Source organism: Lepisma saccharinum, chromosome 12 (assembly GCF_977018435.1).
Source record: "Lepisma saccharinum chromosome 12, izLepSacc3.1, whole genome shotgun sequence".
NCBI lineage: Eukaryota > Metazoa > Arthropoda > Insecta > Zygentoma > Lepismatidae > Lepisma > Lepisma saccharinum.
In genome coordinates, this window is record NC_139240.1 from 34981319 (window position 1) to 35003267 (window position 21949).

The 21949-nt window shown below is 35.3% G+C and overlaps 1 protein-coding gene across 3 annotated transcripts in view; it reads right to left on the minus strand.

Annotated features, from left to right (window-relative positions):
• Positions 1–1031: 1031 nt before the first annotated feature.
• Positions 1032–21949, minus strand: part of Csp (Cysteine string protein) — a 98781-nt gene continuing 77863 nt past the window's right edge. For 2 of the 3 annotated variants that reach the window (XM_083132049.1, XM_083132047.1), the window contains one exon: positions 1032–9977. In XM_083132049.1, coding sequence (XP_082988175.1) covers positions 9943–9977 — 35 coding nt within the window. In that variant the 3' untranslated portion in view covers positions 1032–9942. Of the gene's footprint in view, positions 9978–17031; positions 17072–21949 lie in introns of all 3 variants that reach the window. The other variant, XM_083132048.1, reaches the window with a different exon arrangement.

Genomic DNA, 21949 nt, shown 5'->3' on the forward strand with positions numbered 1-21949 from the left:
CTTCAAATCATTCATCTCTCCAATAATACAATACTGCTCTCCCGCCTGGTCCATGGCATGTCCCACTCACCTCTCCAGAATCGATTCAGTCTTTCACTTCTTCCTAGCTATAGTCCGTCACAGGGTTCCCTCATTATGCAATTTTTCATCTCCGCATCTCTTGTCTTTTCTAAACTTACAAACTGCTTATCAGCGACGTTTGCAGAATGATTTCAGTTACTTATACAAAATTGTGAATGGCAAAATCCGCTGCAACACACTCCTTGAGGAATTCCACTTTAGAGTACCTATGCGCACAACTCGCAATACAAGGTTATTTTATACAAAAAAAAAAAAACTAGACTAGAAATTCAAAAAAGATCTCTCTCTTATAGACTTGCAGCACAATACAATGATCTCCCCTCAAGTATTGATATATTTTCCTCCGAGTTTGCCTTTCGGTCTTCTATCAGAAGAAATACTTGTAATTAATATCACATAGTGCCATCTCTTACTTATTTTTTTGTTCATTTGCTATTCACTTTTATGTTGTTTTGTTACTCTTAATTATTTCTTATTTATTTTTTATTTATTTATTTTATTTTATTTTTTTCTATTTTTTATTTTTATGCTTATTATAATTATTGCTTTCTCATTGTTGACAATTTCAGTGTAAAATGGCCACCTGTGCTGTATCTGAAATTTTCTGAATAAATAAATAATCTATCACAAAACAATTATCTTTACTAAAATATATAACCAAAAAATATAAAATTCCTTTTCATATAAAATTATAATTTAAAATAAAATAAAACAATAATTGAACCCCTATCAAAATATGTTGGATTGCATGACTGACTATTCAATGGTCTTGGTTTGATAGCAGCTGAAAATGATGTCTGCTTGGCATTGAAAAAGGGAAGAACAGAAAAAGTTTTACGCCAAACATATTAGGGGATTGAATACAGAAAGATGACATGTTTATCTACGCTTGCCCCTCTCATCATTCGACAAGACGAACAAAACATAGAAAAGAAGAAATTCCAATCAAATTCAGTTTTGGTTACTTTTATTTACAATAGGTACTGTTACATATGTAGATTCCTTACCATATAACAAGCAACAAACACAGCCTAACATTACATTACAGTATCTTTGTCTACATTTTCTGGTGTTTTTGTTTCAAAATTTTTATATATTATATATATTAATTTATACATATGTAATATACATAAAAATGAGTGAAAATATGGACACTGAAAAGACAAACTTGTGGTTACAATAGGTGATTGAGAATCTAGAGGAATTGTCTTAAGAGACATAATAATATTAATGTCTTTGGTAGTACAATTAAATATTATTCACATTACAGGCAGTCTGTAATTAGCTCGTGTGTCATAACCAGATATTGTGGGGAGATTAGTTTTAAATTCTTTCAGTGTGTTACGATAGCAAAGCAGTACAGAGGTAACACATGCGAAAACTGATTTTTAATAATTACCATGCATTTATAGAATAAATGCTAGAAGCTTTGAAAATGCAAGACACAATGTTTCTTATACTGAACCCAGAACATAAAATTCAACTGATAAATCTTTGGTCTTATGGTGAACTACATCATAGCTGAACATTGTTCCAACCTTATTGAAATAACCATTTCTTTTACTTTCAATGTTAACATGCAAAATGTTTTAACAGATTTTTTCATGAATAATGTTATCACTCAAACTTTTCGCAGTGTTGACGACTTGTCAAAACGTTCGTTGCAAATTCACTTTCTGCTTGGATATTTAGGATTGAAATAACTCTGTAATGAAAGCATTTTTCTTAGCATTTGTACTATGATCAAATTTTACTGTGTAAAGTGACAAAATTTTATAGCAATTTGATGTCACAGTATGTTTCATAGATAGAATTAGTCCTCATTTTAGCATTTTGAGTAGCATAACCAATCGGAAGCAAGATCTAGGTCATGGGGACAGATGTAAACAATGTATCACTTCACATTTTTAAAAGCTGACTATTCAACCAAAGGTTTCCTACAAAATGGTTTTAGATGCAAATCATACAAAGTGCATACTGTTTACATATGGAAGAATACATCAGTTGTGTCAATTGTAAGCATTGGGCACTAGCCAATGGATATAAATATCTCGGTAGGTAGGCAAGATTGATGTTTCGGATTTGTATTTCTTCTTTTTCAATTATAAATCTTGCTCTTTATATTTATTAGTTAACAAATGAAAACTGCATAACTCATATGCCCTTCGTGCTGTATACACCTATGTTCTCTGCATGCTTCGCATCACAATTGCAAATGCTAACTGGAACGTTACAGGAAATACTTCTGTGTAGAGTACTGCCTGCTATAAAAAATGCTATAAGATTTTTGGAAGCATTACGGTAGCAAAAATGTCCATTTAAAGCAAACCTAAAATTTTGGAGCTTTCCTTCTCCACATACTAAGATTTAGACATTCTATCCACCTTGAAAATATGATTCCTTGATCTGAAATCCTTACTCAAAACATAGCCAGAAAAAAAAAATATGTTCATTCATCTTTTATATTTTGAATTCACTTCCAGGATGAGACATTTGTTTTACAACTAACATAACATATGGGAAGTTGCTAACTTACACACACTGCAGACCAGAAGGAAAAATGTTATTGACAAGAAAAAAACATTACTTGTGGGAAATACGACAGCACATCCTCAATAGAAAGAGTGTTATTTAAGATCCCGTTACACAATAATAGAAATCATACAGACTTCACTGTGGAAGGACCCACAAATAGATTTTCAAATTAGTTCAAAATGTAAATAAGTTAGATATATCTTGTGGCTGTTGCATTAAATATTAATTGTTGTGTTCTATTATTTGGGATTAGTAACTTTTTCAGACTTATATTTGTTTACGTTTGCGTATACAATACTCCATTGGGTGTGCTGGTCCCACTTCAAAAGACAATATCATGTAATTTGTATCTCTTGTGTAGTCTAGTCTATGATTGCAGTACTGTATTAGCCCATGCTGTTATCAGAACTATAAATAAATATATTTCCGTACTATTTGATTTTTGAATTGCCATTTTCCAATAAATTTTATTTTAGGTACATTTTAAACAATTTATGTTTGTACTACCTGACGATTCAAGCACTCAACACAGAGGCATGTATTCGCTCAAAGGAGCAAAATATTGTATAAGAGTTATGTGGAAAAATTGTGCCCCACTCTGAAATACAACGTTTGTCACAGAGTTCTGTTACCTACCATAATTTAGTCTCGTATTTTGTGCAAGTGCTTCTTACCTTAATGATATATAGGAAAAATTTTGATTGTACCACAATGATTACTTTTTTTTTTACTAATGAAAGCAGACAATGCTAATTGTTACTGGGCAAATTGCAACTGATTCTTTTCTTTTCAAAAATAACCTACAATGTACATATCTTGTGTGCAGTGGTGACTTGTGAATTTTCTGGTAGGATGCCACAATTTTTTAACATGCTACAGCTTCCGATACCCTAGTGCCACAAAAGTGGAATCTCTGCGAATCTTTCTCAGCAGGGTAACAGAACTGTGCTCCTTTGCACTTTCTTAGGGAAAATTGCACAAGTGTTAGGATAATCTTGTTTGCTTACAAGGCAAAGAATCTAAATATGGGCAGATAATTGACTGAACTCTAAACTTTAATTTACCTTGATTCACTTTAGAAATAAGTATTTGAACTATTCTTTGCGTGTTATAGCATGCTAGCCATATTAACCAGCTGTTGGTGTATAAGTTATAATGATAATACCGTGGGCTCTTTTTAATTCGAACTCCAAGGGGCACAAAAAAACATGCATTATTAAGGAAAATGAATAAAATAAAACTACTGTACTACTGTATAAACACAAATAATAAACATCAATTGGACCTTACTGTAAAAATTGCCACATTTTGTGTGTGGTCTTATGGTGCATGCCAAAAGCAAATCCTCTCACAATAGTAATTAGGCTACCAGTTTCCTCCACCTTGCGACTCGTTTGGCAGTGTCCTATACTCTTTACATATGTCGCTTTTTGTCCTCGCACTTCTTGGATTTTTCCAGGGTTGTTCGAGTTCCAGGAATTGTATATAAATTCCATTCCCATCCGGGAGAGAAAATCAGCAAGTGTAAATGGGTTCCATACCGTAAAGAACCTTTTTATTTTTTAAAGTACTTTAATTCGGTCTAGGAACCTGAACGAGTTCTGTTCAAGGACGAACACTCACACACAAAAGAGGTGAGCAATTCCATGCTATTAGTGAGAGGATGGAGGCTGCATACCAGCAAGCACAATTTTTTTTCTTCCCTACGGCTGTTTCTAGATAGCTGCCTTCGAATCAATCCAAATAAAAGGTTCAAAAATTTGAATTACATAGGAATTTTTAACATTGGTTTCAATAGAAATTTCAAGGGGAATAAATTATCAAATAATTTGAATTATCCAATTTCGAATTAGAGAGAGTCCACTGTAACATTACTAAAACACACACGTATACTTTCTTACAACAGCAATCACAAAACAAAAAGATACAATAAATTACAAAATGACACTAACAATGGGCAATTGTTGCAACGAGCCAATTTCAGAATGACTGTAGTACTACCTTCTTTTTCAACTTCCAAAGGGAATATATTACAAATTTTACTCTTGAGTAATAAATATGTATCCATTGACTTTATAAAAACACTGTTTGTGATATCCTAACGTCTTTTACATAATCATTTGACAACGATGTTTGTCTTGCAATAAACTACACAATATAAGGGTTCCGTATTATGTTTAGCCAGATCCATATGCAATATTTCTTGCACTATCTTAATATAAAAATGAAATTAATTTTATAAAACTGACTCTTCTGTTAGCTCTTGTTTACCTCACTTCTACATCATTATTACATGATGCTACATTTAGAATCATATTACACCATTACTGCAGTACAGGAAGAAATATTTTGCAATTATCAACTTATCTGTAGGGTGTGGTTCGTTGCCTCTTATTTCTGTATTTAAACAAGATGTTCCAGAATCATTTTACATTGTTTTGACTACGCTTTGTTGCCACTTTTGGCTAATTGCGAAGATTAGAATGAATGATGATATGATGAAATTGATGAAGGGACACTCATAAAGGACACCCATGTCCAGGCCAGGATTCAAACCCAGGAGCCCTGACATCGTAGCTGTGTTATCCACTCTACTAAGGAGGTCGGCTTTGTTGTTTTGGGTCTTATAATGCAAGTTATAGAATTCATTTTGCAAATCTTACCGAATAATGCTTTTCCCCCGGTTACTACTTTGCCTCTAGTCACAATACATTGTTGGAGGCAATCTCTTGTTTTGTGAGCATAACGTCATCAATAAGTGTTCATTGCCTATTTTGGCATTTGTTTTTTTGTTGTTTATTTTTTATTTTATAGTAGGGATGGGACCGATTAATTGGTACTCTATTGATATAGGCATATCGGTGTATCGGTAAAACTACCGATTATTTTACTGATCCGATATATCGATAAATATCTGATAATTTAGTGCAAAATTCTGCCATTGTGTTGTAATTTTTATAAATAATCTCCATGCCCTACTTTCTAAAAAAGTAAATGTCTACATATACAATTTCTTTTTCACTGCAGTCACCTTCAAACACACATTTATTAAGGTCAATGAACCTTTCAGGTTCTTCAAGGACCATTTCTAATTTTATATCAGATCGGTAGAATATCGGTATCGGTAAATTTTATATCAGTACTTTATCGGTATTGGCCAAAATTTCACATCGGTCCAATAGTATCTTCTCGAGTTCCTATTTTCATCAATTATTTCTCCCCTTGACATCTCTTTGACCTCTTTATTGAAAGAAAGTGGACTTCTGTGGGTTACTATAGAATACATTGGCAGATTTTTATCAGCAATTTTGCTAAAATGAATAATTGCTACCATCCAATCGATAAGCTGTCCCATTCCTATGGTGTGTTAAACTTAAAAGGGGAACCACTCTTTCAACCTGTGTTGATGCTTTCCTTTGTGCAAGAAGGGTTGTGTGGTGTGAGGAAGGGGGGAACATTTCAACTGACATGCTTTGTAGGTAGGGTTCAAGTGCTTCTTGCAGAAAATACTTGTGTACACTTTCAGATCTCCTTGCAAAGTAGTTCTGTTTACATACCCAATAAGGAGATATGGTTTGAAAATTTGCACTGACAACGGATGCGACAGAGTTGTATCATTTTTAAGTGTTGAAAAATTGAGGTCTTTTATCTTGTAATCGCTCACTTCCTTGCTGCGCAATAAGCTCAGTTGCTGGTTACATAAAATAGTGCATTTTGCCTCACCACTACGGACATGCTCCAGGTCTCTTTGGTCATATGACTATCTCCAAAGGATTATAGTCACCTTTCAAGTCCTAACTTCTTGTAGAAACAATTTAAGAACCAATCACACACATTTAAGAGCTCAAAGAGGAACATTACCCAGTAATTCAGGAGATAGAATGTTGATACATGTTGCAACAAACATGCCTCCGGTAAATAATAGCAAGTTGGCATAGGAGTATGTACAAATCAGTGTATAAGAGTTCATTTTTAAATTGAACACCCTGTATAGTATCAGACATTACCCTTCTCATCATAGCAACAGAAAAGTCAGTTTTCCATTATGTAACAATAACTTTGCTTAGCATGGCACAACATACCCCTCTCACAGACACTCACTTGCCTCATTAATGCATCTACCAAATGAACATCTACATGGAAGAGTGCAATAATGACACGAATACAGCTGTCAATCTACATCTGCATGATTTATTTGAGGAATGTTGCATTAATGAAGAGTGTTCACACATTAGATAGTGAGCCCTGATTACATATCATCATCCCCATCTCAGACACACAAAATCAAGTTGATCTACACTTTACACATTCACACACATGTACTACACTTTCGCAGAAGTCTACTGCTGCATACTGGAAGTACAATCGGGCAAGAAACTCAGTTCAGCATGGAATGGAATTCAGCCGGTTTGACATCTAATTTCTTATATTTGCAAGCAATCTTTCATGATTTTTCTTGTCTAAGTATTGCTTGCATTCAAGAATTATTTCGCTTGAAGTTTACAGCTCTTATAAGCATTTAAACCCAATTTTAGACATTTATTTTTAATTTGATTAATGCTACATTTATAACAAGGGAACGGATTTCTAGTTCCATACCTATTTTTTAATACGTCCTACACATATGCTATTTAGATATATTTGTGTTTCGTGTACACAGCTCCCTTCTACTGAAATTCTATAGGACCTTAAATGAACTATAAATTCCTGTAAATGCCTAAAAGCCCTATTTTTAAACCTTTGGTGTAAGTTTAAAAATAACTTTTATTAAGAATGACACTTAATTTCCACCACAAAGGTTTGAGACCCTTGAACCTTGACACCTTGAATGAATCGGAAGGAAAAAGAGGCAATGTTACAGCAAGGGGTATCAGCATGTGTCTAGGGGAGGCCCAAACCTGCCTTCTTTTTTGTATTGGACAAATTGTATATTTTTATAATCAAAGAATAGAACGCCTTGCACTGAAAATAGTGCCTTTTGTATGCAAATTGTATCTAAAACTAGTTAATACATAAAATTATTATTAATTAATAATTAAAGCTATTAATTTATTATGAGCACCTAAGTGTCATAAACTGGAGTTTATAAGTCCTAAATCTCTCTTATTAACACCTAAAAATCAGTTCCCCAGTTGTAACAATGGAATAAATTTAACAAAAGCATAAAGAAGTAGTCATGCAATGAAACTTGTCAAAATATCACATTGTTGGTTATAACAATGGAAAAACTTCAATAAAAGCATACAGAAGCAGTTATACAATGATTCTTGTCAATAATATTACATTGCTGCATAATAAATAAAGCTGATTGCTTGTTTCACAGTTGTTCCAACAATGTAATATTATTGACAAGATTCATTGTATATCTGCTTTTTTATGCTTCGGATAAATTTACTCTGTTGTTATAACTGTAACACTAATCAAATGTCTGATGAAGGAAGCGTGAATTTTCCTGAATCGTTACATCAAAAATTGTGTTTATATGTTTGTAACTACTGTAAACTACAAGAAAAATAATCTTTCATGAATTTTGAAAATCTCTATGTAAATTAATAGCAAACTGAATTAACTGCACAGCATAGGAGAATAGTATGAAACGTTTTCCTACATTGCTTAAATCACAGTTCTTCTCAAATGCCCATGTACAATTACCGTTGAACTATTGTAAAAATAGATAATGACATGTTTACATCATGCTTGCACTTAATCTATGAAAAAACAACCAAGTGCCTATGCATGTAGAAAACTGAAACACTCAGGTTTCAACCAGGAAGATAATGCTTCCAAATAAACAGATTTTTATCTATTACATAGACAAATGTATAGAAAGCTTCTTCCATTCAATAATTCATCAAATATGATATAAAGCAATGATTGGTACAATGCAACGGAAATGCATTTTTGCTTGGTAATCACTAAACAAGAAGTACATGATTTTAATTAACCTAACTGAAAATAATAATAAACCCAATGCAATATTTCTACCAACCTTGTATTCAAACTGGAATACAGTTTTTCTGATTAACTTACATGTAAAAATGCATCATACTATTTTGATAATACATAACAACTGAAGATGTAGCAAATCCAAATTAATGCATAAAAATTGCCATGCTATTCACAATATACCCATAATGATTGTATTTCCCAATCACACTCATTTCACAACACAATAAGCAATTCATTTTATAAAAACACAATTACTATAATGTCTGATTCCCTGCTTCTGTAACCACACGATTGTTATACAATACCATATGTTCTGAATACATTCAAAATTAATTTTTGCTAAATACATCCATATTTGTATAAATTTTGTTGTAAAATAATAATGAAAGAAAATTCAACAAGTTACTAACAAAATATTACAAACAAATGACTTGTGATTGCATTGTCTGTACACATTCATGATGCAGTAACACAAAAAAAGTTAATACATGAAACAAACTTTATCACACACACACATAGAAAACTGTAAATAAAAAAAAAGGTGATCACCTAACTATAAATTTTATATGTAAGAATATATGGAAATATAAATTTCACAAAGTTCGCATATATGGACTGCTGGACATATCATGAGGCAGATTCCAAATTCTACATTAGTAAAAAAAATAAAAAGCATCCAAAGTTATGATCAAAAAAGACTGTAACAAAAGTTTAAACTTGTCAAATTTTTAACGATTGTTAACGCATGATTGCCTTATATAGCTCATTGCAAATTATAAAGAGATTAATGATAATATATAATACTATTAAAAAATACAAAAAAATGATTTGAATACACCCTTTACACACACTTGCAAGCAAAATTGTGGGGGGAGGGGGGACATGTGTAGCTGAGCCTTTATTCTAATAATTACCCCAAGCTGCATCTAGCGGATCACATTGTTACTGGAATCACACATTCATGCGTACCTTACATGTCTTAACCACGCATGCACACTGCATTCAACCAACATGCTTTGCTAATCTAATCTACCTGCTAAGGAACTTGAAAAATATGAAATCACAAAAGTAAACGGGAATAAATACACAAATACCGATAAACTGACAGGAAATGAGTACTATAGTAATTCTCCAAATTATCACAATACTGCTAAAACGTTAGAACCAGTTATATGCAGACTAGTTTTAGGTTTCGTTCAGTACATCTCAGTGATCTGGGATTTTTTTTTTTTTTACAATACCTTCCAACCTGGGAATAAACTAACAAAAAAAGAAAGGAATGTTGTATCCTTAACAAACACATATTGCACCATGGATCTGTTTCCAGCAAAAACGGACTCTATCGCTTATACCCTGATGACATCTGTTAATGTTTTTTTACAGTTTCTTTGGGGAGCCATGCTGAGACATTCCTGTAAACAGACAAAGTTTTACAAACATTAATCTACAAAATTATGGAATAGGGAACGTTTATCCCAAATAGGGCTACTGTAAATGATTCATCGGATTTCAAAACACGGTATTTTCCAAAGTACGAGGGTCATCCAGAAAAAAGAAACATTTTGGTGTAAAACACAAACGATAAATGATATGCGCAAAAAATTTATTGTACAGAAACTATAAACCTTACTCTAACTTTCCACATATTAGCCACACCCATTCAAGCATTTACCATAGGGTGGCACCAGCTTGTTGATACAGTCATTGTAGTCGGTTGCTGCCAATGTGCTTTCCAGAAGACTGTAGCACACAGCACCTACACCCTCTCAATTTGAGCCAAATAACGAGACAGTGTAAATGTGTACTCATATGTGTACAGTATCTAGCTGTGAGCTCTAAACATGTGCAACAAAATTGAGAAACCTTCCAAGTGTGAGGTGCGGAGTGTGCTAAGTAGGAAAGCACCATTCCAAAAATATAGCTGTTTTCATACAGATTGTTTGAGATATGTATTTTAGGATATAAAATGAAGTAAAATGAACACACGTGTATCCCCTTTTTGGTGCTTCAGCATCTTTTCCCTTCCTTTTCTTTCATGTTTTGTTAAAAAATTGGACAGAAACATAAATTATTTTCACTCTTCTTGAGCAGCTACGTAACATCCTATAGTCTCATTTTGTAGAGCAGAACGAGAGCTATAAAATAGTGTAATATAATCATTGCAGCCCAAATAGTTCCCGAGATAATGTAGCAAAACCCAGGAGAGAAAACACAAACTTCATCAAAACCTATTCAGCACAGTTCTCTATTCGGTCCATCCGCAATATGTACAGAAGGTGCAGAAAAATAAGCATTGAATAAAGGCATTTTATCAGCACCTTTTAAGAACCTTTTACCCCTTTTCCGACCATAATTTTGCACCTTAAAATCCGTTCCCTAGTGATAAGGTTTCTGAATGCGAGAAACACTCATGCCAGTAAATTCATAAACAAATAATGAAGTGTGCGGTAATGACCATGGTGAATGCCGCTCTAACATGTCTGATGAACTTGAAGATGCTGTCACTACATGGATGAATACATTGGCGGCAACCAAGTACAATGACAGTATGAACAAACTGGTACATGTGTTGATAAATGCCTGAATGGATATGGCGAATATGTGGAAAATTTCTTTCCACACCCTCATTTGTAGTTTGGGTTTTTACACCAAACCGTTAATTTTATTTCTGGACGACCCTCGTATTACACATACAATAATGATTGATATATGAAAAGAACTGGTAACTCACAAAAGTGTGGTAGCATGAAATGGCGACAATGCAGGGAACGTTTTTGTGTTGGTATACGCAAGGTGTTCATCTGTTACTGCAGGGGGTACGTTAAGGACCACACACACTGCCAACAATACGATTGAGCTCAGGCAACACATCGGTGCTGCTGTGATGACCACTGACATGGGAATGCTACAAAAAGCATGGACCAAACTCAACTACTACTCGGACGTGTGTCACGTGCCAACAGGGCGCGCACACAACATTTACAGTGTGTCAGGAAAACTTGGAGAGTTTCCGGTTCTTTTGATGTATGAATCATTATTGAATTTCTAATACTTTTGAAAATACAGTATTTTGAAATCCAATTAATCATTTATAGTAACCCAATATCACTCGGTACTCTATGAGTACATTGGAAAAATTCCTGGCAATTTTATCAATCTAGAATTTCTATAATTACACTGTAACCAGAAATAACTCGCAAAGTGTGCAAACAAAAATAAAAGTATTGTGTGAAGGAAACTGAGTATCATTTTTCTTTTCATTGTTGGCACCTCATCACTGTTAGTGTTCAGGTTCTGTGTAACTTGCCACATAATTAATAAAGACATTTAGTGGTTCATTCACCATCTTAATTAATGCACGTGTTGGGTGTTGCCTGAGAGAGAAAACATGTGTTTGGAAGGGAGGGAGGAGTGGTGGGGAGGAGCACAGAATAAAAGATAAATATCTTGAATAATATACTGCTTATGAAGCAATCCAAGAACAGTTACCAAAGTAATAATTAGCCTTATTAAAAGTGTACGGGTTGCCCAGAAAGGAAGGTGCAGCTTACATGCATGTGGTCGCACTTGGAAAACAGGCCTAAATCTAGTTTCCACAACTCATAAGTTTTTTCTCATAGGCTGTGAACATCGTTTTCAGTGACTAAATGCAAATCCAGCTATATTTCAATAAAGGTTCAGGCATTTTAAGCTTACATTATGTTCAGAGAGGCTAACAGGGACTGGGCCTACAGTTTAAAATGGGATATGAACTACTGTGCAGTGTCCATCAGGAATCAAACCCAAAACCCGTAAGTTACAAAGTGATACATTGGCCAGTATCCTATCAGGAAGTTTTCATAACACGAAAGTTTGGAAAAAGTGGAATGTAAGAACATTGAGATTGCTATCTGTTAATCTCACAATTTTTTAAAAAAAATCCCAATGGCAGTCAATGAAAGTATGATGTCCAAGAAACAAGTATCGAAGTGGTGTAATGAACTTTAAAATGACAATCTTATATGAAATGCTTCATTTTGAAACACAGTGTTTCCTCCAGAAATTGCAGAAAATGAAGAACAATGACATGACCAAGCTATGAGCATTGGTGCAAACATAGATCAACATCTTGCGTTGATAACGGAAGGTGATAGTACATCAAAATTTACTTGCAGCTAGTATTTCATAATGAATAGTGTGGCATATAACATAGTATTTCTCCACATCTTACAACATATTTTCAAAATGGCTTGCAACAATAATTTACAACAGTAGTTTGGCACACCAAGAAAATTAATCACAAATGAAAAAAACACTTTTAGTACACACACACTATGTTAGCACACAGAATGCAAATTAGCAAGAACAAAAGAAAGAAAACAGGCATGCAGTGACAACAAATATATAAACACTGTCTAGAGGTTATTGTTGGTCACCTCCAAGAACCCCTGATGTTGCAACAATGCCCCTTAGGGAGCTTTCACACCAAAGTCACAAGCGACATGTGTCACTTGCAAATGAACATTCATAAATAATTGGAATCTTTCATACCGGAGTGGCACGACAAGCTTATGTGGACTGAGCCGTTGCAGCATTTAAATACTCAGAAATAATTTATGTAAAAATAAAATAACTTGTGGCTCGACCTCCCTTGTAGGGCCTAGGCTGATCTCCCGACTGTCCAGTCTCCCTCCCACAATCCTACCTAGAGGTGTGGGGATCTGCAACCAGAAATGAGGTGACGTGGTCAGCTCGTCGAACCCCCAGCCATTATAGGAGATTTCAGAGATCGGGTTACGCTACTCACTCGTAGCTCCACAATTTCCTCACGATGGTGGGTTGCCACTGGTACTATACACAGGCCGAGAACCCAGGCAGACTGAAACCCATGCCGTCCCGCAGCGGGAAACCAAAGCACAGCGCCTTAGACCGCACGGCCACCAAGGAGGACAAAGAATTTATGATACTAGTTAATTTCCATACAGCAGCCTTTTATCATTTACAAATACAATTAATAAACTGCTGGTGAGCTGTTACTATCATATACAGTAATCCCCCTTCCCCTGTACCTGCACGCAAGTGACACTTTGAAACCCTCCATGCAGGATACAAACACACTGAAGGTTGGTCGGGGAGGACAATCATAATGTTCATATTTCTTTTGAATATGTTGTTTCTCTACCATTTTTCACATCGGTTTTACTTCACGTTGGTCTACCGAACACGTTTGCTTTGTATTGCAGTACATAATGTGGCTGGTTCTAGCTATGTCATTTTTCATAGTATGTGTGTGTTCGTGGCAACACTAGCACGCAATGCCTTCATGACAGGGAATGATATCACAGATGCGATCAAATGATGTGTTGGGTTGCCAGCATTCAGGTTTTAAAATGGGCTTTTTTGAATGACTGTAGTGCCGAAACGACGCACCAATAAAAATGTTACTAATGTTTGTTTTGATGTCCTCTACAAGTTTCTGTGATCCGTGGGCACCATTAAAATGACACCCTGTGTATATGTATATAAATTATTTTATTTAGGGGTGTGTTGGGGACAATTTTTTTGGTTGGGATGGGAAGTTTTCTTCACCCCGGGATGGAAAAAATTTGCCCTTTCAACTAAGTCAGGAAATTGTCAGGACAGAAAATGTTCTGAATACCCCAACGCTGTGGAAATCTCGAATTCTACATGCCATTTTCTCCTTAAGTCATTGTTTTTGCATTTCTGGAAGAGAAACTAACATTTTCCAAGACGTTTCAGACACTTACAATGCAGAAAACATCTAAAATTAAATATGACCATTTGCATTTCCAGACTGGTTTCTATCCCAAAAAGTCAGGGAATAATTTCCTGAAGTCAGAATAGGGACTGGAAATTTTACTTCCCAATCCGAGTACAGACTTTTGAGATCTCGCACACCTCTAATTATATGATATACATATTTATTGTTTTACATATGAATATAAATCACTAAATATTTAATTATATGTAATATTAATAATATATAAAGGAATATATATAGGGCATCTGACTACCATGCAAGAGACCCGGGTTCAATCTCTAGCATTGGATTTTTTCCACCTATTCAAGCAGCTCCGGCACCCAACCAGCGTTGTATAAAGTATGTACCTGGAGGAAACTCTGGGGGTAAAGGCAGACAGGGGCATGGTGCTGATCACATCACCCCATCTTCGGCCGTGATCAAGAAAGTGAGGGCCCTAAACTCACACCCCCTATATGCATTCATGGCGTGGTGCATAGCACAGGGGAGCATTTTACTTTTTTTTTTTTTTACCTTTATATAAAAGGAATTCATTTGATCAGATATTTATAAAGTAGCAAACTAATTCCAATAAATTACAAAGCAGTTGAAATGCATTCTTGTTTTACTTTTTTTTTGCATATTTTGTTATTGGTGTAGATCTGTTAATGGTCGTGGGAGAGAAAGAGAGAGCATACAACATTCACAAACACACAAAATCTGATATTATGCTCCATTATTTTGTGCAAGTTTTCAATACAAAAGTAAAGTTTATGTCAAAAGTAATTGCAAAATCTCTTCCCTGCATACATTTTTGGTGGGGCAATTTTTCTAGGACAAAGCTGTTGGTGGGGGAAATCCCCCCTCCTCCTGCCAGGAGTACACACCCTGCTTCCATGGACAGTAGTGTACCCTATGCACATATACTGCAGGGAGAAGATGGCAACAGGTGTTAGACAAAAAGGAACTTTCACCAGTGTTTAACTGTTTGCTGGCTGGGTCAGATGAAAAAAATGTTGAATATATTAATAAAACATTAAAATACTGAGTATAAAAAATGTATACACTAAAAACGTAACGTTTCCACCCTCTAACAGGGTCATCTTCAGATGAAACTTCACAATAAATTTATTTAGAAATAATTTTAGAGGGTGGAAATGTTACGTTCTCAGTGTATAATTTTTTTATAGTATAAAACTTTGGTCAGTATTTTAATGTTTTATTAACATGGAGACAAGGCTTAACTGTCTTACCATTGAAATATGTGACGAGGATCGGAGGGCGCAGGAACAAATTGGGATGGTTACTGAACAGCTAGATGGATTGGTTCATTTGGTTTATTTTGATTCCCTTTTCTGCCACTAGGGGATAATTGAAGATGAGGTTGAGTGAAGAATGGACACTCACAAATAACATCCATCGTGCTGTGCTAACCACTCTGCCATGGAGATCAGCAGTGTAAATTTATTTAAGAGCTGTTGAAATTAAAGACAAATTCAATATACTGCTAGATAGTAATTGAGGTTTTTATATGCCAGAACCCTGCAGATTTTACCATTACCCATAATAAAAGATAATGGTTGGACACATACTTGTTATGTAGAATCTTTCCCAGTGTTTTCAAAACGGATGTGTTGGTTGATGGTGATACTTAGTGGATAATGGCTACTAGAAAACAGGTACTGAAATTGTGTTGCGGCTGTTGCTGTGGGCGGAAATGGTGAAATCAGAGTTTTGGATGCATGAGGAGTTTGCGAGGTTCTGGGCGTTGAGGTTTCAGCCAGGTAAAGACCACCACAGTTCTGGGATATGAGAATGTACATCAGTTTACCCTTTTCTTCCACATATACACCACAATAAGCCACGTGGCTTTTTCTTTTGCTATGAACTTGTCACCCATCAAAGCATGCCAATTTTAACAAAGAAAACAATATGCATCGCATTAAGCAGAAAAATAACAACTTCCTTCATGCAATTCCTACAAGAACATGTGTAGGGGCCGAGAGTTGAAATGCTCATGGAGCAACATAAGTTATTTCTTTTGAGCAATTCTAAAGTGATGAAATATGAACAATAGTACTGGAGGCATTATTGAATTTAACATTCACTAACCAAACACATGCACTTTCACATACACACACGCAACGTCAAACCGGTCAAGTACTTGAAATAATATCATGGTGCTTCCAATCCAACAAAACTCACCGTCACTTTGCCTTTCTCCTTACGTGATAGAAATAGTGCTTCATTATTACAGTTGGCATCACTAGTTACTAGCTAGCCAATGCACAAGCACTGCATAAAAGAAGCAACCATTACGTCATGCTACACTGCCACATTAACGTCCCTGTCGAACGGTGCGAACCGTGAGCTGGAGCACTATTCAATTGTTTTGAATTATGTGCGGGGTAGAACACGTGATGCTAAGAGGGAGGAAGACTAAACGAAAATTGGCACCTGCGCCACGGCAGAGACTGGACGGCCTCTGTAGGGAACCACCCTGGAACTCCGCAACAAGACAATCACATCTGATACAAGTGCACAATAAAAACAAACCTGAAAAGCACCTTGCATACCGCTCTACAAACATGCAACACTGATACAAAGCTACATACAATATTTCATCTCAACTGCTAGGTGTGCTCAATGTACAGCTCTTTTCCATCCCACAAAAGAAACAAAAAATGTAATTTGCTTTCCAATATTTACATTGTCCTGTATCTTACCTCTTACAAATAATTCTTCATCCTACATTCTACTGAATTGCTGCAAAAAATAACAATAATCATAAGCTAGGGTTCCTGTAATTTCCTATTTAAAACAAGCTCTTTATAGAAACATACATATGTTATTGTTCAGTTAACAAGATCCATTCACTGTAGATTATGTGGAACATTAAAGGTTAGGATTTTGGGAAATGCCTGGAGATATGAAAATAATTTAAATTCATAACTACATACAGGGTTATTCAAAATTATTGGTGAGGCTTTCATATTTTTTCTGTGCAGGTCATGAAACACTTGGCATACATAACTGGAGCGATTGATGAAGACATGCTGTTGTTATGAATTTGACCACTAGGAGGCAGGTTTTCAAAGATGGTACATCACAGCAGTGAGAATGCATTTCTGTGCTCAAATTTCATCATACTCAAGTCACCATTGTTCAATAACAAATCAATAACAAATTTCATTCATTAGTGGCACATGCAGTTTCAGAAAACAGGGTGCCTGCATAAAGGAAAAACCAGAAGCACTAGAAAAACAGAGGGAACTCTGCATACCACAACTGACAATGTGGTGTGTTTTGTGGAAGTGACTAATGAAGCTGTATGCTGCTTTAGACTTTTTGAGAAACGTATTGGACACAGAGAAATGACAGACTCTGATTAAATTCCCAATCTTTTAAAGCCTGCCTCCTAATGCCAAATCCATATCGACTGGGTACTTACTGTCTGTAACAAAATAAAACAGAGTCTAGCTCCACCAATTGGCATGACTATAGATATCATGTTTTTCATGAGCTGTAGAGAAAAAATATTGAAACCCCAACAATCATTTTGAATTACCCTGTATTAATGCCATCCATTGGCATTTATACTATAAATATATTGATACTGCTGGATTACTCCTATAAAATATACCAATAACTAATCCAATGTAAAAATGGCAAAGTTTTGTTTACCATGTGCCAGGTTTACAAAAATAAACTGATGAGAAATGTTTTCGTGTTTATACAAAAGGAAAAATAACCAGTGACGTAATTAGGAGTTTGGGTAACATACTACATATTTGCAACAAGCAATTTAACTGAAACTACAACATTGTCATGATTATTGTAATAAACAATTATATATCTACAATATATGAACACTTACATAAATTTTATTTACTTATCTGGCACATATTTTTACACAATATTTGAACCATATCATCAAGGATTAAACAAAAGATATGTTTTCATACTATAATTTATTACATAATAATTATCATTTTAGCTTGCGAAAATACACCTTAGTTAAATCACTTGATGATGGCTTGATATAGTTTACATATGTGTTAAGATATATAAGTGAAATGCAATAAACATTCACAGATTACATACATAGGTTTGTTTTATTACAATAATGATGGCAAAAGTCATTAGGTACGAATTATGCCATTACTGATTGATAATGATTTTCTAGCTCATTCATAATCTCCCTAATCTACAGTATATGCTTTGTAGGTGGTAATAAATACATTCAATCTTGTGAACAAACAGGTCCCAGAATACAGATTAAACAGTGTTTTCACATTATAGTAGTTGCATCGATGCATTTCAGCTATGGCCACCATGTATGTATGAAAAATTGTAACAATTACAAATTGTACAAAATAATGATTAATACAGTGTACACACAAAAGAATAGCGCAGTTTCAAAAGCCTATAAAAAAATTATTTCTCACCTTACACAGGCACAACATGCACCATCAGCAGCAGCAGCAACTGTCCCAAGTTTCTTATTCGTTAATTACAACCCTGAGTCACACGACACACATCTAAAGGATAGTCAAACTCATCCCAGAGTGTATCATGTCTGCTGTAATGGCCCGCAGTGCATGCATTACCTGATCACGAAGTTCATGTATGGACGTAGGCTTTAGTGATATACAATGCTGCCTTTAACCACCTCCCAAAATGCAATCATATGGTGTAAAATCCGGCGAACCAGGTGGCCAAGGGAAAAGGTTGTTGTCTGCATTTCCAACACGTCCGATCCAGCACTGTGGAAGAACACCATTGAGAAGCAATCGTGTCCCTGTGAAAGGGGGGGGGGGGCTCCATCCTGTTGTGGAGTGTAACCGTCATAATTGATATTCATACGGCGCATCATGCTTGCTCTACTATCAGTGACAAAAATATTGAGCCCTCAGTTTACGTGCTTGTAAAATTGTACTCCGTAGGAGGAAAAAAGTCAAATATATCTCATTGGAAAGCTTCAAGTATCTACTTTTTAATAAGTGTTATCTGAAAATTAATCTCAACTTAGTTTTCTTACTATAATGAAAAATTCACTTAAAAGTGTAGTTTTTCTTCCAATTTTCATGAACGGGGAACTTAACACCATACAGTTCATAATCGACTGTACATATAATCTTGAGATTTTGTGTACTTGAAGTTTGATTATTTTTGAACCTCTGTAGAAAAAATCAATTGCATATTGTTACTAGATACTTCAAAAATTGACATTTTAGGGAAACGTGCAAACTTGAAATGCATAATTACAAATTCAATGAAATTGCAAGAAACTGTTGATATAATGCTTATGATCAAATTCCAGAAGTTTGGCGTGTGTACCTCAAATAAGGATCCAACTTTAGACTAAGTCCAGTCCCGATTAACCTACCTGTGCATAAAGTGGACTTTACTCAACTCGGCTTTATATAAACATCATTTCCTAAGTATTATTTTATGTCACACATTTAAACAGATATATTGAGTGCAACGATGTTTGATGAGGACGATTTGAATGAAGTCGATGCGAGATCCAGTCTTCTCTGTATACAATACTAATGCACCTGCTGTGTACAGCGATTTCATAAGAAAGGGAAACAGAGTGAGGTGCGTACTAGCGATAGCACTGCATAAAAATTATATTTAAAAAATTGTGCATTTGAAGCCTTCACGTCAACTAACATTTTAAAATATATTTCAAGGAAAAAACGGATGTAAATTGTGTTTTCTCGCAAAATTCACTTAATCATTGTGTCGAATAGTGGTGATGGCTTCAGCATTTAACATGTTGCTATACATTCCACCTGAAATATTGCTTTTATATTTTGGTGCAAGGAGTTGTGGGTTTATTATGAGAAACAGAAGGACTAAAAATACTAATAAATTGTCATTAAATATAATGAGTGAAAGGTAAAAGTATACAATGCTGTTCATAATGGATTCTGTTGAACTAGATAATTAAAATAAAAGCCATGTATCTTTCTTCTCACCACACCTTGCAAAAACTTGTCCAATAAAATATTGGGTCGATGCAAATTTTTGTTGTTCCCTTTTTCACTGTGCTGACGTAACCTCCAAACTCCACCGTGCACTTGACATTGACACCTTGGTTTATGTCGTGAGATGTGCCCATTCGTTTCTCCTGGTAGAAATATCTCTTGTCACTGGCTATTATTTCTCTTGTACCACTATGATATTACCATCTTGCCATTTTCATGCAACAAAAAAAATCACTTCACAGAACTGCCATGACTCAATACTGTACGTACGAACAAACATGCAAACTTGTGAGAGACCGACTGCCTGGACAGAATGCACGTAAGAATTATTATGGCTATGTGGGAGTTCAGGCAATAATTCATGGCAGGAATGTAAACACAGAAGTGACAAAAGAAAAATTCAGCATCTGTACAATGCTTTCCCTTGCGCAACCCATTGTTTCGGCTCATTTCCAGTGTCAAAGCTGCTTGGACACTGAGTTTAAAGGGAAAGCAGCGACACTTCGCAACAAAGCTCACTTGCTCTACGTGCGTTCTTAGCAACGATGTGAATAGCGCAGGAACCGGTTGCCAAGAAAAACAATTCTCTCTGTTGTTTTCAATTCGCACAGTATGCAAGAATGAGATATGGAAATTAGATTTTTATTCCATGGCTATCATTTTCATATGAACTTCATGACCATTGGGCTGACCATTACCGAGATTGCAACAGCATAATTAATCATTCATTGTGGCTGTTCCATAGAAGATAGTACCATTACATTTGGCTGAGATATTTCCACATAAACAAACTTCAATCACAAAAAAATATATATTTTTACGATGGTTTTACACAAAGCTACACACAATTGAATTCGACTTATGTAAAAAACACACGTAAAAACTACATTTTTAAGAACAATTTTGTCTGAATAGAAAGCAGACAGTTAAAATCACTTTGTCTTGCTTTTGTCTAAAAGCAGATACTTGTAGCTTTCCACTGAGGTATATTTGACTTTTTCCCTCACATGGAGTACAATTTTACAAGCACGCAAACCGAGGGCTCAATATTTTTTTGTCACGGATAGTAGTCACTGACTTAGGGGGACTTCACTTAAATGCTGCACGCACTCTTTCAATGCTGTCATCAGAAACACGAGGTCGGCCAGGACTCTGCTTGCCTTTACACAAGCATCCAGTTCATAGAAATTGTCGATACCACCTGGTTACGTTATTCTTGAGTGGTGCATCTTTTTTAAACCGTACACTAAACTCATGCTACACTGTAATTGCAGATCTGGACACCTCAAAACGGATCACACAGAAATCCTTCTCCTGCTGAGATGCCATCTTGGAAATTTGCCCCACAGCCTCCCAGTAGACTAGATAACCGAACTGCTGGTAGTGCATGAAAAACTTGGACAGTTGCCGATGCTGACGATGTATGTTGTACCCATGTAAGGTGAGAAATTCATTTTTTATTAATGTTTGAAACCACACCATTCTTTTGTGTATACCCTGTATTAGTGGGTGAGTATTCCGCTCCTAAAAGCATAAATTTACCAGAGTTTTGCTTCAAAATATTCCAGAATTACATCAGAACATTAAAATACCTGCTGTGTCACATGACTCTTTTGAAGAACCCATGAAAGAACAAAATGCCAGAAAG